The sequence below is a fragment of the Schistocerca americana genome, chromosome 6 (genome assembly GCF_021461395.2).
Source record: "Schistocerca americana isolate TAMUIC-IGC-003095 chromosome 6, iqSchAmer2.1, whole genome shotgun sequence".
Taxonomy (NCBI): Eukaryota; Metazoa; Arthropoda; class Insecta; order Orthoptera; family Acrididae; genus Schistocerca; species Schistocerca americana.
In genome coordinates this window covers 398,444,342-398,471,192 of record NC_060124.1, presented here as the reverse complement: position 1 = coordinate 398,471,192, position 26,851 = coordinate 398,444,342, and the positions used below count along the sequence as shown (strand labels likewise).

Here is a 26,851-nt window from a genome sequence, read left to right as displayed (position 1 = left end):
GTCTTCTGACGATTGTATTTTTCTGTGTTTTTTGTGTTCCAGCTTCTCGGTCTTAGCATCCTGGCCGTGGGCATTTGGGCGTGGACCGAGAAGGACACCTTCAACAACCTCAGCCGCCTGACCAACATCGCACTCGACCCCGCCTTTGTCCTAATACTCATCGGTGAGTACTTTCTCTGTATCTTTTTCCCCACAGACGCTGTTTAATAGTGCTCTGATTGCTCATTTGACACTTGGGAAATAATTTCCATGACGACTGGGAATGGGATGACCCTACCCTAAAGATATTTAGACCAATGCAAACTCTACTACAGAGCCGGACTGATTATTTCCCTGCTTCAGGTTGCATCGGTGCATGGGGCACTATAGGCAGAATACTATGACTAAAAAATTGCGGGCCAGGCATGTAGGATGGGCAAGATGTCAGGCCACCGTATAGGCCAGGAAAGCAGTAGTAGCATTCGTTCTTCCAAAGATCAGTAATGGAATACGTAGTTGCCTGACGACAAATACGAAGGGCTCTAAAACCGCTCCGATGTAATAGTTGCTGTTTACATTGCCCTTTGTACTTTGGAGTCGTGCTCGCAAGTCGTTTGTAATAGTGCTCCCCAAACCATGGTATCTGGCTTTGTCCACTGTGCTGACTATTGCAGAGTGGGGTGCGGTCACCAGGACAGCATCTGCCACCCATCAGTGTAGAGCAAGATGAAGCGAGTCGCATCCAAAACGCAACATTTTGTCTCGCAGTCCACCAGCGATAGGTTTCAATGGAATCTGAGGCGCTTGTAATTTCTGTTCAATCGAAGGCTACAAAATGGGATGGGTGCCACGAGTAGAAGCAAGCAAAAATCGAATTGACGACGCATATGGGTGTGTCGCAGTCGTGAGCTGATCTTGTAAAATTATCATCGATGGTTAAATGCTCGGCTTCATAGATTTCTCTGTAGCTCTTCCGCAAAATGGCATCGAAATCAGTTTCTTTTACTACAATATGCAAAGGGAATGACACCTGTAATGCTGACCTAGACTGCTGTTCCTCAGTAGGAAACTACTTCTATGGCAAGTACCTCTGCTTAGAACTGTACATATGCACAAAAAAAGAAAGGAAGAAGAAGAAAAAAACTGAGATTTTACTGTACAAGATGATTTAGCTGCGCCTGTATCGTCAGTCATTTCCAGAATTGTGAGAACGGATTCACTAAACGACATACGGTATATCCCCTGGTTATATTTATATTAATTAGAAAAATGTCGGTATCAAGTATACTTTTTGAAATGAAACTCTGGGGAATTCTACTGCAAGTATTATCTTTAAGAGACGAATACACGCGCGTTACATTCTCTGAAATCCGATTACTGTGTACACTGAAGAGAGAAAGAAACTGGTACACTTGGGGCTAACATCGTGTACGGCCCCCGCGTGCTCGCAGAAATGCCGCAACACGGTGTAGCAAGGACCCGACTAATATCTGAACTATATGAAGATGTCCGGAAGAACAGATACCATCGGTGACCATGCGGCGCTCTAGAACGAAATGATAGTTGAATCAAAACACTACGCTGCCGACAGGCGTTGATGTACATCAATTGGGACAGTGGAAAATGTGTGTCCCGACCGGCACTCGAACCCGGGATCTCTTGCTTACATGGCAGACGCTCTATCCATCTGAGCCACAGAGGGCACAGAGGATAGTATGACTGCAGGAACTTATCCCTTGCACGCTCCCTCTAAGACGCACATTCCCAACTTAATGTCCACACCCTACATTCGTGGTGCCCCTGCTGATTACACTCATTACTTGCGGCAGACAATCTTACCGAGTTCCGTAAGAGTTCGGGCAATATGTGTGCTTCCGCAGGGAAGAAGGAGGTCAATGGTCGTTTAGCCTTAACTATATGAAGATGGTATCTAACCCCGTTGATGTATATCAACGCCTGTCGGTAGCTTAGGGTCTGGACTTAATTATCATTTCATTTAATATCTGAAGTTGTGCAGGAGGGAACAGACACCATGAATCCTGCAGCAACAGGTATAGGAGGCATGCGTATTCATATAGCTCCAGGAACACTCTTCTCAGTTCAAACACTTCCGCTGACCACCAAATTCCCCAGACATGAACATTATTGATCATATCAGGGGCCGGCCGGAGTGGCCGTGCGATTCTAGGCGCTACAGTCTGGAACCGAGCGACAGCTGCGGTCGCAGGTTCGAATCCTGCCTCAGGCATGGATGTGTGTGATGTCCTTAGGTTAGTTAGGTTTAATTAGTTCTAAGTTCTAGGCGACTGATGACCTCAGAAGTTAAGTCGCATAGTGCTCAGAGCCATTTGAACCTTTTTTGGTCATATCAGGGATACCTTGCAACGTGCTGTTCAGAAGAGATCTCCACCCACTAGGACTCTTGCGGATTTATGGAAAGCCCCGCAGAATTCATGGTGTCAATTCCCTCCAGTACTACTGCAATCATTAGTCGAGTCTATGCCACGTGCCGGCTGCTGGTGGCCGAGCGGTTCTGGCGCTACAGTCGGGAACCGCGCGACCGCTACGGTCGCAGGTTCGAATCCTGCCTCGGGCATGGATGTGTGTGTTGTCCTTAGGTTAGTTAGGTTTAAGTAGTTCTAAGTTCTAGGGGACTCATGACCTCAGCAGTTGAGTCCCATAGTGCTCAGAGCCATTTGAACCATTCTATGCCACGTCGTGATGCGGCTCTTCTAGGTGCTCGTGGCGGCTCTACACGACGTTGGGCAGATGTACCAGTTTCTTTGGCTCTTCAGTGTGGGATTGCAGTAATCTCAAGCAATAAACAATCAATTTTACAATTGCGGTTCTTCTTCTCTGCTGTTTCGTGCCCTTATTCTGTTCTATTCTCAGGGTCGACACGGTGATCTGGATTTGGCAGTATTAGTCGCAGAGATTGGCCGGATGGCTTCCCTCCCGGGACGGAATTTGTGTACTCCAGCTGTCTGCGTCATCTGGTGTTATCCCGTGTGAAGGTGTGGGAATGTTTGCTCGTAGTGTAACTGAGGTGGACCATGCGCACCAGCATAGTCGGCTGTGGGAAACCGCCTCAGAACCACATCCAGGCTCGTCGGTATAGCGGCCCTCGTCGTTAATGCACCAGGTAGATTCCATTCGGGGCCGGTGCGCCTTCTCAGATTTCTCGTAAGTGGTGAGGTAATCCGCGCGGCTATCCGGCCATAATATATGAATACACCTTAAATCGCCAGGGCCTTGTGTCCAGGAAAACTTGACGTTTACAAGGAAATAAACGAAATAGATCGAACTGAAACATCAAGTTTCGGGAGCTCAGCGTTTGTCACAGGAAGCAGTTAGTAACACTTGGTATTAACGATAGCAAGTTCAGAGTCTTCTGCATTACGTAGGCCACGGAAGGACGGATAGACAGAGGAAGGGTTTCCGTCACCTGTATTCGAGAGCTGCTGACCAAGTGCCGCGGCAGCGTACGGTAATGCAGCAGGGCGAGGCGACGATCTCAGAGCAGCGATGGTGAGAAGACAGCGGCTTAACACAGGTGGCGGGGATCTGCTTGAAGTGTGTGCCGAATAGGGAGCTCGGTCCTGCTTGCTCTACAGCAGTTTCCGTTGCCGTCTTCTTAGTTGACTCGATCTTCATAGTTGAGTCGCTCCTTGTCGGTATGGCCTTAGTCCATTAAACGTAGGTTTGAGAAAACTTGAAAAACTTTGTTCTATTTGGGTTCTGTGGCCACCTTCATAGCTGTGTCGATTTTCGCAGATGAATCGCTCCTTTTCAGTGCGGCCCTAGTTGGATAGACATAGTTTCGAGAAAACTTGAAAAACAATATTCTGTTTTAAAAACAATATTCTGTTTTACCAGATACCAATTACGACGTGATTTTCGTCTGAAAGATGTAATCTGATTACATACATCAACCATACAAACATGAATCAAAATTATTTTATATAAAAAAACTAGCTGACAACCCTCGCATTGGCCACCTATTTTTTTGTCGGCTTTCCATTTGCAGTCTAATATAAAATAATTCACTTCCTATTATTCGTGAAAACACATTTGAAATTATGAATTTGCAATGTATGAGTACATTATCCCGGAAACATTCAGTATTCTTGGCGCAGCTGCTTCGAGTGTGTACATGCGACTTAACTTCTGAGGTCATCAGTCGCCTAGAACTTAGAACTGCTTAAACCTAACTAACCTAAGGACATCACACACTTCCATGTCCGAGGCAGGAGAATAGAATTAGTAGCAAAGAAGTAATAAATTTAAATGTCATGCAAAGTGCTGTAGTTTTCAACGCATCTGATTATTTATGAAGTCATATCTCCCGAATTATGATGGGTAGGTGTTCTTATACCGACAGCGATTGTTACCTGCTAATACGGAATATGTGTACTAAGTTTGCTTGAAATCAGCACTGTGGTTTAGGAGGAGATGTGGAACACACACACACACACACACACACACACACACACACACACACACACACACACACACATTTTTGTCATATGTGTGGATTATGGGCACCTAAATGCAAGGACTTGACGTTCTGCGGATAAAAACTCACTTTTTCGCCTTTCATTTTTGTAAAAGGAACGTAAATTCATTTGAAACAAGAAATAATGTTAATTTAATTATTAATTCAGTTTTTTTATGTCATCAGAATACTTCGTTATATCTCTGTTTTACTCATCACCGTAGTTGTAACTAGCTATTTGCTCTTTTATAAGCTAAGACAAGGTAATATCCTCATAGAATGCTTGATTTCCTGTAGGGATACAAGGAACGAGTTTTTCTATGTGTTTGATCTTAGCCTTTCTGATAGAGACGTTCTCCAGAGCATAAGCAGGGGCTGTTGACAATATTGGATCACGCTGAGAGCCTCAGAGGTCTGACCTGTAAATGAAATTCTGAAATGATTGGATGAGAAAGCCAACCTTATTCTCTCGAGGCACTGATTTTTTCGCAGTTTCTTAAGAAATGCAGTTTTTTTATAATAGTACACCCACCCACTTCTGTGACCTCAGACTGCTGTTGAATCACGTATTTCTTTAACTGAGATTTTATTTTTTGGACTGCTACAGACAACCAGTGTGTTATTTTATGAATACTATAAAAACCATCATTCTTTTTCAAAACTTCCTTAATCATGCTGGTCTCTGAGTTAGGACATATTAGAATGTCCACGTATTGGAAAGAAGTGTTAAATGTCTATTGAAACGTTCTTATCTGTTAATGCTAACAAAAATATAATAAGAGGGTGCTTTTTGTTCCGACTCCCGCAGGCAGCTATTCTATCGCAGCTGGCACGTCAGTAAGGCTCATGATAATATACATAACAGGATTATTTCTTTGTTATGAGTACAAAATAGAGTCATTGTCAATTGCGCCGTGTAAAACAATTCCTAAACTATAGAAACAAACAGCTGAACATTGTATATATAATGTAGTGGAATTGCTGAAGTATTGGAATGTTCATTTCCTTGTTGACTTTCCCTTTTGATAACAGACTATAACCGATTACTTCTTCCAGAGTGAACACTGAGTTCTGCAGCTGCACGTAATTTGTGTACATTACTGAGATGGAGGCTTCTCAGTTTCTGTTTCAATTACTAACGTGTACTACAAGAGTCTACTTGTTGCCAGCCGGACAAGAACTTGAAATTTTGATCGTAAATTGGTAATAAAATCAGCGCAACCGATATAGTGACCATTTTGTTGGATATTAGCTGATTTACTCATCTACCAAGGTTTTTCTTTTATTACTAAATCTCTTTGGGCATACAAGGTTGCCTCACATGTCTCGAGTACTTTTATCTGCAATTCACAACTATCTGATTCTGTTCACACGTTTTTTAGGTACAGAAAACATTGTCAAAAGCACTTTGACGCACACTTGTTGCCGCTGATAATCATCACTCAGAGCATGCTGTTTGACTGCTGCACTGTTGTTGTAGGTTCCTTTTTTTAGTCGACGGCGTCGAATTTCATGTGTATCAAAGAGCCACTGTATGAAGATGCCAGGACGTCCATCGTATGCATTTCATGTAAGTGAATGAGAATTTTGACCCGCTAAACCTCTGGTACCATTTCAAAACATTTTCGTTTCCACGTGCAGTCATGAAAGTGAGGTTGGAATCGTAAAATATAGATTACATTGTGTGGAATAAATAAGAACAGCACTGAAATATTAACACCTATGAAATGTGATTTATTTTGACACGATATTATTATACTTGGTTACAAAGTAAGTCCATTTAACTTACCTGCATGCACTTTCTTTCCTGTATCGTTAACATAATTCTCTCCTGTATCTGTAACATTTTTAATTATGTTCATCTTGTAACACTCTTTATTTTCTCTCTCTCTCTTGAGTCATTACTTTTTCTCTTTTCATATTCGCCGACCAGGTACATTTTATAATTATTGTACCAAATTAACAGATGATGATGCACAATAATAATCAAAATAGGCGATTGGTACAGTTGACAGAGCAGAACGAGAACTGTCAACATAGTTCTTGACAAACACACCATGGTCCAGCTACTTCCGGCGAAGAAGAAAACCTGGTTATCTTAACATCCGGTTTACTCATAATATTAACGATATTGACGGATTTTTGTGTGGAACGGTGTGTCGACCCCAATCGAAGCCATTTCATGGCCAAACTCATTTTCAGAAAAAAGTGGACTGTGGCCTTTCTGGAAAGGAAGTATTCAGTTCTCCAGACAACCGACCAGCGTGCGTAGCGGGGTCCTGCTGCCTAGTTGCCACCGGTTTTGGCAGAGCTGCTAAATCTACGACATTCATTATCTCTCCTATCGATGTGTCTTCGTGCATCGATGGCAAAGATGGAAGGAATGATATCTAAGGGTAATTCACCACTACTGTGGTAATGCTACTGCTCCTGTTTCTGTCAGAGCTTTGACAGAAAGCTGAACGTTAAAAACTGAATTATACTTTCGGTCTCAAAAGTATCCACACTTCGCTAAGTAATGTGGGATTAACAACTAGGCGTCACGTGAGACGGTTCCACCAGTATAAAAGGAAGCGGGAAGTATTGTGTTGTCAGCAGAGATGGAGTAAGAGCACAATGTCGGTCATGAGAGCTCACTGACTTCGAGGGTGGGCTAGTCATTAGACGTCAGCTGAATGGCGAATCCGCCAGGGACTTTCCAAATCTTCTGAAGCTGCCCAGGTTGACTGTTCGAGATATGATTGTGAAATGGAAAAACGAAGGAATAACCATAGCTAAACGACGACCAGGCAGACCTCATGTATTGCCAGATAGGGGCCGTAGAGCATTTTGAAGGGCGGTTGTAAAAATTCTCATGAGCTCAGCGGAAGAATCACTCATGCATGACCAGGAGTCCAGCTAACACAATCACTGTGCATAGGGAGTTAAAAACAATGGGGTATAGTGGTCGAGCAGCTCCTCATAAGCGACACGTTTCTGCAGTCACTACTAAGCGCCGCTTTAGGTGCTGTAAAGAAAGACGCCTCAAGTCAGCGGATGACTGGAAACGATTGGTTTGGAGAGACGAGTCGTGATGTATACTCTGTGACCATCAGATGCAAGGGTATGGGTTTGGCGAATGCCTGGGAAACATTATCTACCATCATTTTTAGTGCCAAATGTGAAGTATGAAGGAAGGGGTGTTACGTTATGGGGGTGTTTTTCGTACTTAGGGATAGTCGTCCCTTAATCCGCTAAAGAAGACGCCAAATGCGGAAAAATTCGATCATATTTTGCAGCACTGTATACTGCTTACATTAAAGTTCAGAGATGATGATTGTATCAGTACTACAGTGCATCCTGTCATAAACCAACATCTATGAGGCAGTGGTTCATGGGAAACAACATTCCGAAAGTGGACTGGCATGCTGAGAAACCCAGTCTGAACCTGATGGAATACCTTTGGGGTGAGTTAGAACGTCGTCCAATATCACTATCTCATGTGATAGTGGCACATGAGGAAGAATGGGCTACCATTGCTCTACAGATATTCAGACGCTTCATCGAGTGTGTTTGCAGGAGAGTTCAAGCCACCACAAAGGTGAAGGGTGGGTAGCCCACATATTGATGTACAGGGCAACACTTATTGAACTATATGAAACAAACGGAAATTAGTTACAAACTGCGGCGCGCGCACACTTTATTCAACATGTAAACGTCACTACAGATTTCGGATTTAGGTTATGACATGTCTGCCCATCATTGGCGTTGCTGTCGCACAGACGAATAACGAAATTCTGCATGACTCTCTGAAGTGTCGGAACATTGATGCTCTCGATGACCGCCTGAATGTTTTCAAGGCAGCAATGGTTTTTGGGGTTATCGCTTGTCGTTAATACAGCCCCACAAGAAGGAGTCGCAAGTGCTCAGATCCGGAGAATATGGCGGCCAATCCAAGCCCATGACAGAGGCCTCTGGGTATCCCAGAGACAGAATGCGGTCCCCAAAGTGCTCCTACAGGACATCAAACACTCTCCTGCTTCGATGGTGTCGAGCTCCGTCTTGCATGAACCGCATCATTTCGAAATCAGAGTCACTTTGGATAATGGGGATGAAATCATTTTCCAAAACCTTCACGTACCATTCGGTAATCACCGTGCCATCAAGGAATATCACACCGATTATTCCGTGACTGGACACTGCACAGCCGCGCGGGATTAGCCGAGCGGTCTAGGGCGCTGTAGTCATGCACTGTGCGACTGGTTCCGGCGGAGGTTCGAGTCCTCCCTCGGGCATGGGTGTGTGTGTTTGTCCTTAGGATAATTTAGATTAAGTAGTGTGTAAGCTTAGGGACTGATGGCCTTAGCAGTTAAGTCCCATTAGATTGCACACACATTTGAACACTGCACACCACACAGTGACCCGTTGATGGTGAAGAGACTTCTCGATCGCGAAAAGCGGATTCTCAGTCCCCCAAATGCGCCAGTTTTGCTTATTGACGAATCCATCCAAATGAAAGTGGGCTTCGCGCCTAAACCAAACCATACCCTATACACTAATTCCCAGCGTGGTCCGTGGCCAGCCTTGCAGTGTGAACATCCTAACGCACACCGTTCAGAATTTATAACGATTTTATTTAATACAGTTCAATAAATGTAGACCTGTATTTCCGTATACTTTACAAGATAGTGTATTTCGTAAAACGGGAAATTGTAGTTTAAGTATTATTAAACACTTACTACACGCGAATAAAACAATTAATATTAGCTCTGTTTCAAGAAGTACACTTGTATTTTAAAATTTAGTAGCATCAGTAGCAAACAGGATACTCAAAAGAAAATGGTAATAAATATTTATACAGTACGTTATTCGTCATGTGACCTGTATGTCTTCGACTGTCTACTGTGTTTTTTTTTTCCGGTGCAATGTGAAGGAGTACTGGTATTGATATTGTACTCTTTACTTGTTCTTGACCTTTGAAACTTTTCAACCCGAGCGCCCCTTTTCTCTGAGGAAGCATTGTCTTGCTGTATAAGGACTACAACGCTCCATCGCTGTTGGTCATGAGCAGTCTTGGTGTGTGCAGTAGAGTGGTCGAGTTGGAGTGCGGGGTGGTCACGCGGAGCCGCATCGTGGATCAAGAATTTGCGAGGAAGTATAATCAGTTGTTGAAACTGTTCCATCGGTTCGTCGGAGAAGTGCGAGTCATTTGCGGAAAGGCGCGCAGGATCAGTTACGAGATTTAAGGTTGAAGCACTATCGTGTTTGTGAATCAATAATTTTCGTGGAGAAACATCTGGCTCGTAGAAAGCAGATGAGTGGGCTTCTGTAATCAGTGTTTACCAATTTAATCAAATGGTTCAAACGGCTCTGAGCACTATGGGACTTAACATCTGAGGTCATCAGTCCCCTAGAACTACTGAAACCTAACTAACCTAAGGACATCACACACATCCATGCCCGAGGCAGGATTCGAACCTGCGACCGTAGCGATCGTGCGGTTCCAGACTGTAGCGCCTAGAACCGCTCGGCCACTTTGGCCGGCCCAATTTAATCAGTGTGAATCTGAAACAAGTACAACTGTTCACGCGGGACTGGATGAGCGTAGGCATTGTTAGGGAAGTGTGTGCTAAAGAGACAATAAAACAAAGTAATTTGACTTATACTGACATTTTCCATTTTTCAACTAAATAGTATTTGAAATTTATAAGAGACACGTAATCGTATTAGACACATGGTCAGGCTGAACAGATTCCTTCCACATAATTGCACACTCTGGAACAATGCGACGCATTGTTATTGTAATTTTTAACTGTCAATACGAAAAATGCTCGACATTTCAGCCACATCCGTTGCTGGGTACACGCGAAATGAAAGCATTCGTGAAAGTTAAGACTGTGGGCTGGAGCTCCAGTCCGGCACACAGTTTCGGTGTGTCTCGAAGCCTCGTGCTATCGCATGGCCCAAGTATATTGTACGTTCGTGTTCATTTCGCAGCCACTTCCCTTCGATGCCGGAATCCAGTGCGTTAGCTGTTTCGCGGGCCGCAGGTCGTTCCTCTCCGCTGATTCGCCCCTCACGCGAGAGACTCGTGGTAACAATAAGTGGCCACTGGAGGAGGCGGATAGCGCAGACAGCGAGATTGGGCGGGCACCGTTGGGAAATCCCGGCCATTGCTCACCGGGAATCCACTTGAGCCGCTGTTGAGTTATTGATGGCGGCTGCTGGGGCGGACAGAGCAGCGCTGCCCCGGGTCGCTGGATCACTGCAGCCGCACTCCCAATAGTCCTCGCGTAACGCACTCTCAGCGCCATGGGACACACACGTTGCGTGTAACATCGCTTGGCTGCTGGCTCGACTAGTCAAGATGTTGCCACCTCCTCTGCTCGACAGGCATGTTGTAACGGGTTTCGTTTGAGGCAGCTTTCTCTGCCGAATTTTCTCCGCATCAGGCAGAGTCAAGGGCCGGACTGAAAGGACAGGGGGGGGGGGGGGCTGTAAACTGAAACTGTCAGAGAACCACGGTACGTCCTGTTGTAAAATTGTAGACGCGATAGAGTATATACAGGGTGGAGAAAAATTGTATCACGGAATATTAACCCTGGATAGCTGATGCCTGTAGGAACCAAAATTAATAATGTTGTTTAGGTCGACAACGCACAATTTTTGAACTACGGTAACTTGGCGCCACGTGCTCCGATTGGTCACGGGATTGCCCTGTTGCTGGATGCTCTGGATAACGCCTGACCGCAAATGTTTTGCCTGCTGGAGGTCGCGATGTATCCAAGGCGACCCGCACGCTCGGTGGTAGCTCGCCAGCCTTCCACTCTGGGGGCCTGGAGGCGAATCCACCGGGGTCCCGACACATCCATTGTTTCGACGTCGTTTCCTTGTTTACGAGGGTACCCCTGCGAGAGTCACTAGAATTGATTAGTCAGAAGTTTGACGAGAAGACCACTGAACTTTTTGGGCATGTCTTGACTTCCACGTATTTTCTTTTTAATGGAGAATACTACTAACAAACGGAGGGAGTCGCCATGGGTAGCTCACTCTCACCGGTGGTAGCAAATTTGTACATGGAGAACTTCGAGGAGGAAGCCCTGTCGTCATCCGAATGGAAACCTACCTGCTTTTTTCCGTTACGTGGACGACACGTTCGTCATCTGGCCACTTGGTATGGATAAACTCCTTGACATCCTTACACATCTAAACTCCATACACCCCAACATCAAATTCACTATGGAGACTGAAACAGAGGGTAAATTACCTTTCCTTGACGTCTTGGTCAAGAGAAGGGCTGACGGCACCCTAGGTCATGGGGTGTATCGGAAGACAACGCACACTGATCTGTATTTGGACGCAGACAGCTGCCACCACCCTTCACAGAGGAATAGGGTATTTAAAACTCTAGTACATAGGGCGCGCACTATCTCTGACGCAGAGAGTCTACCCCAGGAATTGGAACATCTGAGAACTGTATCCCGAAAAAAAAAAAAAAAATGGGTACTCAGAGTGGCAGATTCAACGTGCTCTCCGCCCAACCACTACAGCACAACCTGTGGAGATGGATGAAATCACGAGGGAGGAGGTAGGCACTGCGTTTATTCCATATACAGACGCACTCTCGGGGAAAATCGCCCGCATTTTGAAGAAACACCGGGTCGGAACTATGTTTTGTCCTCCGAATAAAACTCGTGCACTGGTGGGGAGCGCCAAAGATGACCTCGGTTTGAGGAAGGCCGGCGTGTACCAGATTCCGTGTCAATGTGGCAAGTCGTATATTGGTCAGACGATGCGTACCGTCGAGGATCGATGCCGTGAACACCAGAGGCACACTCGACTGATGCATCCGAGCAAGTCGGCGGTCGCTGAACATTGTCGGAAAATCACGCTATGGAGTATGAACGCACGAGGATTCTGGTACAGACGTCGAGATACTGACAACAACCTTCACAGAAAACAACCTCTGAAGACAGAGGAAGAAATTAGAGTGAGCTGCTGACCGAACCCAGTTCCCCCTGGGTAGCCATAGCGTACGGATCTCCGTGCCGGCACGTTCACAGGAGCTCAGTCCGTCAGTTCACCTGATGATGGCGACATGTTTGATCGCCGAAATATTGTGCCCGTTGGACACTGTAGACCGGCAGTACACCCGTGGATATTTTGAACATCCATTGTAGCTTCATGATAAGACGTACCGGGAACAAACCCCGTCAACAGCTGTTAGTTCGCATTCAGAAAGTCTTCTATAAATTATATCGGCTCCGAAAAGGGTCTTTTTGTAGCTAGGATATGGTTTACTTAAGGTATGTGCTGGAACTGGTGATCCTCTGATGCGACACAATCTTGGTAACGTCGAACAGTGTTTTGCCGAACTCTTTCAGAGATTCCTGGCACTGCCCTGATGTGATTGGTGACATGTAGAATGTGATCCATTAATTCCTCTTAGTTTCTAGATGATTCGCACCCAGGTGGGTGAGTTACAACCTTGAAGAATCCCCACAGGAAAAAAGTCTGTTAGCGTGAGGTCTGGTTATCGCGGGGGCCATGTCCTACGAGAACCTCTGCCAATTGCCTGACCTTCGAAGAGTTCATTTAAATATCCGCGCATAGCACGACTGTTATGTGCGGGCGCCCCATCATGCTGCAACCACACGCGTAGCCCTATGTTCAGGGAAACATCTTCCAGCAGGCCGGGTAAAGTTCCTTGCAAAAAGTGAAGTAATTTGCCCCGGTAAGTCGAGGAGGTAGAAGGATCGGCCTAATCAGATGGCCAACCACAATGCCTGCCCAAATATTGAGCGAAAATCGTTCCTGGTGTCCGTAAACGTACGGGACGTGAGGATTTCACCTTCCCCAGTAATTAACGTTTTCAGTGTTGTGAAAGCCATCCAGATAGAAGGTGCACTCGTCGGTAATCAACAAAATGGTGGGGAAGTCGGGATCTCGTGCAACACGTCGCAGAAACTACCGGGGAAACCCTAGCCTGTGTTCATAGTCCGCCAAAGGATTTAGGTTTGGGCAGGATGGAAGCTTCTGAGGTCATCAGTCCCCTAGAGCTTAGAACTACATAAACCTAACTAACCTAAGAACATCACACACATCCATGCCCGAGGCAGGATTCGAACCTGCGACCGTAGCGGTCGCGCGGTTCCAGACTGTAGCGCCTAGAACCGCTCGGCCACCCCGGCCGGAGTAAAATAAATGGATGCTGGCCGTCATCCCTCAAAACCTCCCAGACTAACCGATGAGTGACCCCTCCATGTCGTGTCCAACCACTCGAGTACTTGCCGCAGGTGCTTCCTCGAAGTGCTCGAGAACAACCTCTTCAAATGTAGCATCCCGTCGTGTTCGAGGTCTTCCAGCATCATCATGATATCCCGCTAACGAGTATTTCGCCAAGTCGCCGGTGAACTGCTGTAAACGTTTGCAGGTGTGGGTGGTGTCTAGCTGGGTACCATTCCTCATACAACCGTCGAGCTTCATGCACATTACCTTTGGCTAGTCCATAAACAAAAACCATATCTCGGTGTTCTTCAAATGAGTACGGTGCCGCCATGCTTACTTTATGACTAAATCGCAGGTGACGTGTGTGTGCTCAGAAGTGGAGCTTACGTGTGAATGCCTCTGATGTGAGGTGGAGAGAAACAGCAAGACCTTATTCGACACGTGTGCTTATCACGTTGGGGCATGGACGGGGCGTGGGACGTTTGTATGTGTGAACCAACAATCATACGTCTGCCCGTCAACCGACAAACGGCAGCAGGGAAATTCCACAGCCAGCCAGAGCGCGTGGCGCCAAGTTTCTGTAGTTTAAAAATGGTGCGTTGTCGACCTACACAACATAAGTAATTTTGGTTCCTACTGGCATCAACTATCCAGGGTTAAAATTTGGTGACACGATTTTTCTCCACCATGTATGTCTATGGAGTGAGCATAACCTACTGTGCATGTTCTCAACATCAAACCGGGATCGTCACGTGATTTTGGGACAACACTTGTCGACAATTTGCGATAACAGCGAAACCTGAATATTACGTGTATTCGCCTTGTTTTATAAACGTTTCTGCACGCGTTAGTTTTAGTAACAGCTATGGTGCAGTATTGTCGTTGCTACAGATTTTAAAAGGCGTATGTGAAAGGAGGACCAGTTATTCTTCTTAGGTATGTACAACAGATGTATAACTGTAAATGTTATATTGACATGAGGGACTTTGTATATTGAAAAATATCGCGACACATTATTATAAGGTCTTGTATTGAAAAGATAATTTCAGCGATTTTGTGGCTGTGTGCGTACGTGGCAAGTGCTAAATAAAATATTTGCGGGTTTGGTTGAGTAAACTGCCAGTCAGTGTATACATACTGATGCTATGTTCATATTTATGCGTGGCAGTCTGATTAATTTCCACCAATTTATGCAAGTTCTCATATCTTTGTATCTAAGTATTTTTGCATCAGATAGTTTCCTATACAGTGTCATTAATTAAAACAGAGATTCGACAATATGAGTAAATGTAATAGAAAACGTAAAAATATTTTTGTTGGTTTTCTACTTCTTATCGCGTCACCGAAAAAAAGTAAATAGAGTGGTAGCTGCGATATGATACTGTGGCGAAAAATCACAGTAGCAATTACTCATCGCTTCTTGAAGTTAACTCCAGTTGCTGCTATCAAATAGTTAAGATGTCTGTAAAACGTGAATACAAAAATGTTTCACTTTACTGCGAATGCTGTACTCAAAGTGTTACAGTGTTTACCACTTCTTGATGCTTATTGCTTTCTAGAGATAGTAATTAGACAAAACTGATGTACTATTAAAGTGCAGGAGTGTGAAAAGACAATGTTAGAACCGCCGAACAATAATAACACGGTAGTCAATCTTTTTACAGAATGTTGCAGTCACTGTATTTTCCTGCTGTTTGTCGTAAGTGCTAGGATATGAGGAATAGACTGTAAACCAACTAAGCATTCAATCATCCGTTTAGTGTGACTCACGCCTTAGATTATCACGATTTCAGTTATTATTGAACGGTTGTATATTTGGGCAGACTAGCTTCAGTACTTAATGTCAGTTGCGTTGCGGAGTAAGACTATTTACTATTGATTGGCTGTGAGGACACTTGTGGTTACGATGGCTTCTCTTAAAAAACACTTTCAGTTAAAGTACTTGCACATTAGCTTGCCTTTGCTGTTTGAATGTTTTTGAATTGTTGTAAATGCTACATTCTGCAGATAAAGGCCAACACTCATAATTGTTTCGAAAATAATTTCGACAAATTATGGATGTAATGTGTGGTTGAGTAATGAGTACCACATTTGCAATACAATTGCCGTAGGTTTTACTATGGCCATACTTTTCAGTTAAATTCTACATAAATGTCGGGACAAAATATAACGTTTTTGAAATATTATTATTTTTTTTCTAAACACTGCAAAACGAGTAATAAACTGAGGTACGCTTTACACGCCCTACGCTGCAGGCTTATCAGCTATCCGTTCCGCACTTCATCCCCACTCGTTTAGTTTCGATGTTTTTAGTTTTAATATTTCGATGTCCTGATTTTATTAGTATGTGGTATTAACGAGAGAAGCGCAGTGCTCGTTATCAGCTTGAAATGACAACGAAACAAATCGTGCCGATGCGACTCATCCATGATAACCAGAAAAGTAAATGTATTTTAATGTGAAATCATGACTAGCGGACATTAAAAATACAGCAGCGAAACAGAGGTCAAGTGGTTCAAATGGCTCTGAGCACTATGGGACTTAACATCTGTGGTCATCAGTCCCCTAGAACTTAGAACTACTTAAAGCTATCTAACCTAAGGACATCACACACATCCATGCCCGAGGCAGGATTCGAACCTGCGACCGTAGCAGTCGCGCGGTTCCGGACTGAGCGAAAACAGAGGTCCTCAAAGAGTGTACTGCAGGAGAGGGTGAAAAAAATAAAAAATAAAATAAAATTTGCCTGCGCTAAATTTAACATTCAGAAATTAGGTACGAGGTACGGCAAATCAAAGGGGCCAGGCATTTAAAGTATCTTTGTGAGATTATAGAACCAACAGTGTTAAAAAAGGTTTTCGTTCATAGAAACTCAAAAGAAAATAAGGGAGAACGTATGACACGTACAACAAAACATGAGTGGCCATTACAATACGGTGATAAAACCCGGAGCTCTGTACGCGAGCGAAATTTTATTTTCAACAGAAGAGGCGATCTGCAAAACATGCTGACGAAGGAACGAAGGATTCTGAGGAAAATTCTTGATACAGAAAGAAAGGAGGACGGATACGGACTGAAATCCCATATACCAACATTGAAACAAACCTGGGAACAAAGATTAAAGTTTTAATAATATGTTGAAAGACTCCTAATGACGAGGCTTACACATAAGACAATGACAATCCAAAGTATCCGGAGAGTCCTGTGCAATGCGAAATTGACTACAATGTGTCACTAGAGGCGGATGCAGCTGTATGAAAGGAGGCAGAGAATATTGTGTTGTCAGCAAATAAGCAGCTTCTGGAGAATGGGTCGGTTAGGAGAGCTCAATGGCGTTGAACATGTACTAGTTTTCTGGATGTCACCTGAATAAAAAATTTATCAGGTAAAATAAGTGGAAGTAGGGGACAGAAATCTGTCCAGTCAAATGCTCAGGTTAAGACAATGAGGAACCAAGGTGACTGAAGAAAGAAAAATTGTGTGCGGAGAGAGAATGAAAGCCATTTGGAAGATCATGAAAACACATGTAAGAGCGCTGCGTTAGCCGATATGGTCGATGCACAAATAATAATAATAATAATAACATCTAAAGTTAGAGTTGCATTTAGAAATCTTTTTGCCCAAACTTATTTTCGGCAAATCCATAGATTGTGTCATGACAGTTAATCCTTTGTACAATCACCTTCGATTGTTAGTACACATAATTTGGCAAGGCTTTCGTTTCATTACAGTAGTCCAGAGATAATACTTATTCTTTTTAAAACAGAAAACGATGTTTACACTGAACATTTAGATACCGCTATCGATAGGTGCTTTCTTAAGTGCAACCACGAAACTTGGATATAATTCGTGTAGTACTTTTTCCCAGAGCGACAACAAAAGGTTCAGTGGGGTTAGTAGAGTAATAACTAACACGGTCAATAATGACAACTGGCAGACAATGCAAATGTCATTATGTACACGAATCGATGCGAAACAGAACTAAACAACAGTTGCGACCTAGCGACATTGACAGTCGTTCTGACTGAACTCGTCAATTAGCCAAATGCGATGCCGGGAGTTCTGCTCGCTTGCCTTCCTTTTTGTCAAATTACATGTAGTTCTTATTTCTTTTTCTTGTGCGACCAAATATTCCGGAAATAAAAGCGCCGATCGAAGTCTCGCGGCGACCTCTGCCTACACGTTTGTCCTTTGCGTAAGTTCCGCCGTGTGTGGCTGTAGATCGGCAGTTCCTTTAGGACAGGGGCGGCCTAGATTTTGACTTCTGGGCCTTTCCCGGGTACGAGTGCCAAAGCGCTCAGCCTCACTTCACATTTCCCCCACTGCCACGCCACACTGTTTGAGCGTTAGGAAGGGGGAGAAGGTAAAACTGCGAGCACGCCGCATTCAAATGGCAGTGCAGTCGCCCTGTGTACTGTTTGGTTTTATATTTCACGTTCCTCAACAGTATAGATCACAAACAAAACAAATTTTAAAGTAAGGGCTGTTCGCGCGTATAGTCCCGTAGTTCGCCCGGACGCCGCAACAAGCCACCGCGCCACTTGCCGGCATCCTTCCCGTTCACACTGATGCAAGTTGCAGCTCTGTAGCTGACGTGTACGCATCGCTGTGCTACTTTATAATGTTTACGATTATTGAATCGCCCGCCGCGTGTGAGATACGGTCAGTGATACGTTTTTTGACCGCAAGAAGCCTATCACCTGCAGAAATTCATCGTCAGTTAACAGAAGTTTGTAGCTTGAATGCAGTGAGTGAAGGTAAAGTGCGTCAATGGGTTAGAGAGATTAAAAATGGCCATCAAAACGTCCATGACGAAGAACGCTCAGGCCGGCCCTCTGTGATCACTGATTATTTGTTGGCTGCAGTCGAAACAAAGATTCGTGAGGACAGAAGATTCACAATATCCACTCTTTCTTTGGAATTTCCACAAGTTTCAAGATCGGTTTTGTACAAAATTGTGTCTGAAAACCTCCTCACAGAGTTCCACAAAGGGAAGAGATTTGCCCCTTCATTGGACTTTTTGATTCGTTACGAGGAAGAAGGGGATGACATGTTGAGTCAAATTGTCACTGGAGATGAAACATTGGTTTCCCATATCACTCCCGAAAGCAAGCGACAATCGATGGAACACAACCTCATCCGTCAAGGTCAAAGCCAAACAGACGCTGTCAAAGCGCGAGATTATGGCAACTGTGTTCTGGGACCGGCGCGGTGTTTTGCTAGTGGACTTTATGCCACGAGGAACGACAATCAACTCAGATGCCTACTGTGCAACTCTAAAGAAGCTCCGCAGAGCAATTCAAAACAAAATGCGCGGCATGCTGACAAAAGGAGTTTTGCTCCTGCACGATAACGCTAGGCCTCACACCTCTCAAAAGACTCGGGATTTGATTGATTCTTTTGGCTGGGAAGTTTTGGACCATGCACCATACTGCCCCGACCTTGCTCCTAGCGATTTTCATCTTTTACCGGTACCTGAAACACCATCTTGGCGGGTAGCGCTTCAATGACGACGATGAAGCGGCCGTGAACTCTTGGCTGTCGGAGCAGGCGGCCGAATTCTTTGAAGGGGGAATTAAAAACTTAGTTGTACGGTATGACAAGTGCTTAAATAAACAAGGCAACTATGTAGAAAAATAGGTAAAAGTGTGTAGAATCAGAAAATAAAAGTCTTTTTTTTACAAAAGTATTTGTATCTTTTTTTAAAAATAAAAACGGTCCTTACTTAAAAAACAACCCTCGTAATTATTTCTGGCATATTGAAGACATAATTTTTATCTGGTACAAACTGTTGGCATACGCTCAGGCACAAACAATTTCAAAGACTTTTACACTCAACTTGACTGGTATTCGTGTTTCATAGTCGAAAACAGGTCTTTCACACAAATATGTCGATCGAATTATTATAGCACTTTTGGAACTTCGTTATGGAGACTTGGAAACTCTGCCTGAGGCAAGGAATGCAGACGTCCTGCTCAGTTTTAACGTAAAAAGATTTGTCATTTAAACTGGAATTACCTTGCGGGTCAGTCAATTACATCGTCATATGCACAGGGGCGCTTTCAACTGAAATGGAAAATGATATAAAAAACAACACAGAAACAGATGTAAGATTGACACTGTCCTCAAAATCTTTATAAAACTATCCTTGTTACTCTTTCAAGGTTGCAATGAATTCTTCAGACTTCGCGTTGTCTTTTACGGCAGTGAGCTTGGGGAAGTGGACTGTCGTTGTCAGAATGAGTCTCTTCTACAACACGATTTCTTTTTAAACACATTTCGATCAAATCAGAAAGTTGTTACCTTGCAATGTTTTACTGTAGCAGTGTGAGTCAAGTCCACTTAAAATGCGAAGTCTGCAATCCATTCCAGATATTCCGATTTTCTTTCTTACACTCCTTTTTCTTTCATAAATTCAACAGTAGCAAGTTTTAAATCGAAAATTCGTTCTAGGCATGCCCCTTAATATAAAGAACGTACTTTGCAGTAATATATGAAGTCTCCATACTCTTCCTTCAGTTTCACTGAAAACGATTAAAACTGACAATAGAATAATGCGTGCGACTTCAGAAATTTTACTATTCGTGCGACCAGTTTCTTCACGTCCTCCAGCCCTGCAAATTTAGCACAGAGTGCTTTTTATGTACAGAACAATGAATCCCGTCTGTCGATCGTTGTAATATTTTGCTGCTTCATTGTCAACTAAATCCTGAAATTCTTTCTGCGTGCTACTGTAACGTCTTTTCATAGCAAATATGCAGTACCTTTCGTTATAGGAACAGGGAATTCTCATTCTTTTCTGCTGTCATAACTATTAATTTTAAAGGATATCGACGATATATCGCGAGACTACCTCTTTTTGTGTGTACAGCATTTGGACCTGTAAACGTCATTCATACCACGAACATATAGCGAAGATTAAACAGAGCTGACAGTACGGGTCTGTTGCACTCGGAGAATTGTGCAGACCGAAAAATGCCGAATCGCAATGATGCATGAAACGTCCCGCTGTTCCGGGTGCTTCTGAGAAGGACCTAGCAAAGTCGAGTGAGAGGCAATACCTTGGCCCGCCCGCGGTTCGCACATGCTGCACGCGTGAAGTTTGGTATGTCATGGCCAACCCAGCTTTAGAGCCTTACCGCATGGGGACACCACAGCAGTGCTGTGGTTTGTCGGTAAAAGACGTCAACAGAGACATCAGAGTCATTTCTTCGGCTTGCGTGCATCAAAATGGATATAGAAGAGCTAGTAGATTTGTGGGGGACATGGAAATACACTCAGTAAAATTGAAAGTAGCGCGCCCAGACGCAAGAAAGGTACAAACGCGAAACTTTGCAGATGAGTACAGTGAAATCCGAAACGCTCGTGATCCACTTTTGATTCCAGCACCCATAAGTACAGACCCTGCAATGGCGCGACAATCAGGCAGGGGACCTTATTTAAACGGCGTATAGTGGACGCATCATAAACGTGACGACGACGAGAAGGGCGATAACAGGCGCAGAATGACAGGCAGAGGTGTTAGACGACATGGATCACAGTTAAGCAAGATTGTGCAGTGTCCAGTCATCGACATTAAAAATGCACGCTGGTCGACACGCCGCGTGGTTCTCCAGGTGTTCCATCAGATGATGTTGGGAGCTATCGACACGAGATGGCATCCACGTACGACTTACAGAGTCTGGAACGACCAGGAAGTCGGTGAAAAAGAGAATCGGAGAATCGTACAATAGGCGACCAGGACTCCTACAGTGACTCGCTCCACGATAGTAGCAGATGCATAGGCGCCATTTGTTCCACAAACCATTTCCAGACGCCTTGCAGATGTGAATTAGCAATCCAGGCTCTCTTGTCGTGTACGGCCGAGACACCTGTGACTCCGTCTACAATGGTGCCAAGCCAGAACTACGTGGACTGCCGCAGATTGGCAAAACATTTTGTTTAGTGATGAAGCCTGATTCGTTGTTGGGACGGTTGATAACCGCATACTGGTACAGAGACAGCCTGGTGAACGGTACAGATCCTTCCATGCTGTCGCGCGCCACACTGCCCGCACAGCCAACTTAATGGTTTGGGTGGCCATTGCCTACAATAGCTGTTGTGTTCTAATTGTGGTAGTGGTATGTGGCACCTTAACGACCAGCCTTAGGTTGATGACATTCTTCGACTCCGTGTGAGACTCTCTCTGCATGGTCTTATCTTTCCAGCAAGATAATGCTCGTCCGCATACAGCTAGAGTTGCTCAAGACTTTCTACGTCATGTTCCGACTCTTCCATGGCCGGCGTGTTCCCCGAACATGTCCGGACTTGTCCTCCTGAAACGCCAGATGCCACTGCGTCATTTGGAGATGGTTGTTCGTTTCTGGGACAGTCTACCTCTGGACGACATCAGACATCAAATCGATGCTGGATCGTGTTGTGGCCTGTATTGCAGGAAAAGGTGGCCTGACGCGTTATTGATGTTGCACTGTATTTGTATGCTTGTACTCACTGTATTTGTTTACTTGTCTTGATTTTGGGATCAAGTGAATCTCTCATCTGTGTCATTACGTATAATAAATTTCATATCCATTCGGCGCTCCTATCTTGGTGTGCTATTTTCAGTGTTCCTGAGTGTAAAGAGAATGCAGAAGAGAAGTTCTGGGTACATCCCCTTAATGTTAATTTTGATATAAATGGGTTACTTCACACACTGTACAATGATGTGAGGAATTACCGTGTGAAAATTTTCTATTTCATAAGACTGTCAGTACCTGCATTTGACGAGTTAGTGGAGATCTCCCGAGATGAACTGAAGAAAGAGGACTCTCTTTTAAGGAAAGTCATCTCGACAGAAGAAAAGATTTTCGTGGTATTAAAGTCTAATCAGTAGCTACTTACGTGTTATTTGTTGCGATATTTAAAGTTTTAGTCATATGTGTAAGGTATATATAGAAGTGATTAGTGAGTTTTTTGGGTATTTGAAAACTGCTTTATTGTAAACTCAAATTCAATTTACAAATATTTTAGATCATATGTAGGAAACGTGCTACATTTTTTGTGTCAGGAGAAGATGTAGTTCTGCTATTTCAGTATGGAAGTACGTTTTGAGGAAAACTTGCATATCCCGGATTGTAAAGTGATTTTTCTGTGTTGTAAAGCTATTGTGATTGATGTGGAACGTCAGGAGAGGGATGCAAGGAAGTTGACGATCGATACTTTCCTCATTCTCCAACTGGCCAGTATTCTGAAAGTGCATTATTATAAGTATTTTAAATATCATTGTAACAGGATATATTCTTTGATCTGGGCCTCATGTATGATGCTCATGATTCCCAACGCCTTTTTTCCAGTTTGTTGTATGAACAGACCTGAGATGCCAAACCAGAAAGCCATACGTACTAATGCACTCCTTCCGTGACGAGGAGGTACGCTAACCCAGTTGACAGTGAGGGTTGGTGTGCCGGCCAACCTGGATGTGGCTTTTAGACGCTCTCCCACAACCCGCTAGGTGAATATCAGACTGGTACACAAGTCGTGCCTCAGTTACACGATTCACAAAAATTTATAAAAGTTTCTCTCACTTTCACATGAATAAAAGTACTCGCTTACCGTTGGGGTTCAAATATTTCATCCTAGGTAGGACGGGGAGGGTCTTAACTGGATCTCGCAGGTAAAACCATCCATAACGCACACGTGGAATTCGAAGAAAACTACATTTTATTCTGCTGCTGTGCCATCCTATTGCGGTAAACCCCTAAGGCAGAGACGACAGGGACGCAGTGGTGGAGTCTCTCGCACTGGCGTCTACTGGGTGTGCCAGAGTTTCCATCACGAAATTCTGCCAGCAGGTCTGCCTGCCGGGAAGCGCTGTCAGGGGAAAGCGCTGTGGCTTATGGCCCGGTACGATCTAGTAGGCCAGCAGAGCTGCCATGCACTTCCTGCCACTCACCCGTAAATTTTTTTCTTCCAATTTCACGTGTGCTCAGTGGATAGTTTTGACAAAGGATCTTTCATCTCCGACAGACAGATGAGACCAGCAATTTGGAATACTTCATTTGAGGTCTGTTCAAACCACAAACTGAAAAAAAAGTGTGAGGAACAGTGAACGTCATAAATGATGTCCTCTTCGAAGAGGACACCCCTCAACATTACAGTCACATTCAAGCTACCTTGTTTGTCTGCAGATCCACAGTCTCACTGTACTTGGTCCAGTCACATTAATGTGACCACCAACTATCATGTCAACACGCAATAAACGCTCAAGTAAGTCAGGTGGAATTACCAGCAGTGGAGGTTATACGAGGGTCACTCCAAAAGAAATGCACACTATTTTTGTAAAAATACAGTTTTCATTCTGCATGTGTGAATGTTTTACAGTGTGTAGATACATCCTTCCCGCTTGTTTTCAAACTTAGTTCAACCTGTTCCCGTTAGTGGCGCCGTCACAGCATGTCTTCAAGATGGCTGCTACACTCAACGTTCGTCAGGAGCAACGTGCTGTCATAGAATTCCTGTGCTGTGAAAACGAGACAGTGGGAAACATCCACAAGAAGTTGAAAAAGGTGTCTGGAGGTGCAGCTGTCGATCACAGTACAGTTTTAGTCGGTGAGCAAGCAGGTTACGTGATAAAAGCGGGCACGGGCATGTTGAGGATTGTCCTCGCAGCGGCAGGCCCCGTACTGCACACACTCCAGACAGTGTGCAGAGAGTTAACGAATTGGTGACTGCTGACAGACGCATCACAGTGAACGAATTGTCACGCTACGTTGGGATAGGGGAAGGAAGTGTTTGCAGAATACTGAAAATGTTGGCGTTAAAAAAGGTTTGTGCTTGGTGGGTTCCCAGGATGTTGACAGTGGCTCGCAAAGAAACAAGAAAAACGGTATGCAGCGATCTTTTGGAACAGAACGAGAATGGTGGAGATGAATTTCTTGGAAGAATTGTGACAGGTGATGAAACATGGCTCCATCATTTTCCACCTGAGACGAAGAGGCAATCAGTGGAGTGGCATCATGCAAGTTCACCCAAGAAAAAAAAAAAAAAAAAAAAAAAAAACTGAAAACCACACCTTCAGCTGAAAAGTTATGGCTACGGAGTTTTTCGATTCCGAAGGACTCTTGCTTGTGGACATCATGCCAAGTGGAATCACCATAAATTCTGATGCATATGTGACGACACTGAAGAAACTTCAAGCTCTACTGAGTCGTGTTCGACCTCATCGCCAAAACCAGGATGTTTTGCTGTTACACGACAATGCACGGCCATATGTCAGTCAAAAAACCATGGAAGCGATCACAAAACTGGGATGGACAACACTGAAACACCCGCGTTACAGTCCTGACCTGGCTCCATGTGACTATCATCTCTTTGGGAAACTGAAAGACTCTCTTCGTGGAACAAGGTTTGAAGATGATGACTCCCTTGTGCACTCTGCCAAACAGTGGCTCCAATGGGTGGGTCCAGAATTTTACCGTGCGGGTATACAGGCGCTGTTTCCAAGATGGAGTAAGGCAGTTGAGAGCGATGGAAATGATGTGGAGACATGAAAATATTGTTCCTAAAGGATGTATCTACACACTGTACAACTTTCAAACATGTAGAATAAAGAATAAAAGAATTTAAAAATTGTGTGCATTTCCTTTGGAGTGACCCTCGTACAAAGTGTGTCAGCAAACGCGGAAAACATAGCAGTCATTGTTTATCGGACGTCCAAAAGAGGGATTACCTTTTGGGCCATGGTGAAAGCATTTTCGAAACAGATAAGGTTGTAAGTTGTACACGTGCCGCTGTGGTTAAGGTATACTGTGGATGGCAGAATGGCGCTGTCAAAAACGTATTCTGAGGCAACTGTGATGCACCATGGGCTATATATGATAGGGACGAACGATGGCTGTAGAGAAACTTACGGGAGAACAGACATACAGATGTTGAGCAACAGACTGCTGCCAATAGTGTCTCATCAATGACTGTTCACTGAATGTTGCTACATATGGACCTCTACAGCACTTGCCTGGTTTCTGCACCAATGTTGACTGCTGTTCATCAGCGATGAAGGTTGGAATTTGCACGCTAATCCCTCAACTAGAAGTCCACTAAATGACTACAGGTGGCCTTTTTAGATTATTTACGTTTTATGCTCCATTACACAAAACTCTTCAACAAACAACGGAAGGGGTCAGGCTTGAGAAGGGAACGTTATGGTCTGGGGTATGGTTTCGTGACATTTGCTGGGTGATCTCGTCGTTCTGAAAGGCACATTGGTTCAACACAAATTTGCATCTATGTCCTTCAGGCCATGAACATCCCAAAATGCGGTTTGGTTTTCCTCGGCGCAGTGGCATCTACCAACAGGACAGTGCAATGTGTCACATAGCTCTCAGTGTACGCGCGTGGTTTGAAGAGCACCAGGATGAGTTTTCCATACTCCCTGGCCAACAATCTCCCTGAATTTTAACCGAATCGAGAATCTGTATAATCATCTTAACAGACTTGTTTGTTCCTAGGACCTTCAACCGAGAAACCTAGCGTACCTGGCCAAGGCACTGGAATCGGCGTGGTTTCATGTCCCTCTCAGTGCCTTTCAGAACTTCACTGACTCTCTTTCTGGACGTTGTGTAGTGGTCCACGCTGCAAAATGAGGTTGTTCAGGCGTCTGACAGGTAGTCACATTAATGTGACTGGACAGTTCATTTTGTAAAAGAAAACAGTGTCCTTTGTAGGCTGTTAATTTATTGTTTATTATCTGCATTATTTTCCAATTTCGATACTGAAGTCATTTTCAGCCACATACATAGGGACACTACGCATCAATTCACGTGATATACGGCATACGAATCAATTTTTGAGTCTGCATGGGGGACCATGTATCAGTGATGTGCATATGAACATGGAGGTTGTACAATATGTGAAACAGCCACATGGAGGACTTCTTATGAGAATCTTAACAATGATACAATAAATAACCACTTTATATTGTGTGTGAAATTGACTTCTAAAATGTGTATTGTACTATGAGAAGAGAGATAAGGTAGAGAGATGCGTTGTTGCCAAATTTGTTCAAGATGGCGGTCCTCTCTGGGTTCTCCCCCCACCATCTCTCTGTGAGGGGTAGATATGGCAATATTGCATTGATGACGTCATCACCCCATCCCTCCCCCACTTCCCTTCCTCTCCGCCACTTCCCCCTTC

At 44.2% G+C, this 26,851-nt stretch overlaps 1 protein-coding gene across 1 annotated transcript in view; it reads left to right on the top strand.

Annotated features, from left to right (window-relative positions):
* Positions 1–30: 30 nt before the first annotated feature.
* Positions 31–26,851, top strand: part of LOC124620169 (tetraspanin-5) — a gene marked incomplete at its 5' end in the record, with an annotated part of 109,376 nt that continues 82,555 nt past the window's right edge. The window contains one exon of the mRNA XM_047146839.1: positions 31–163. Coding sequence (XP_047002795.1) covers positions 31–163 — 133 coding nt within the window. The remainder of the gene's footprint in view (positions 164–26,851) is intronic.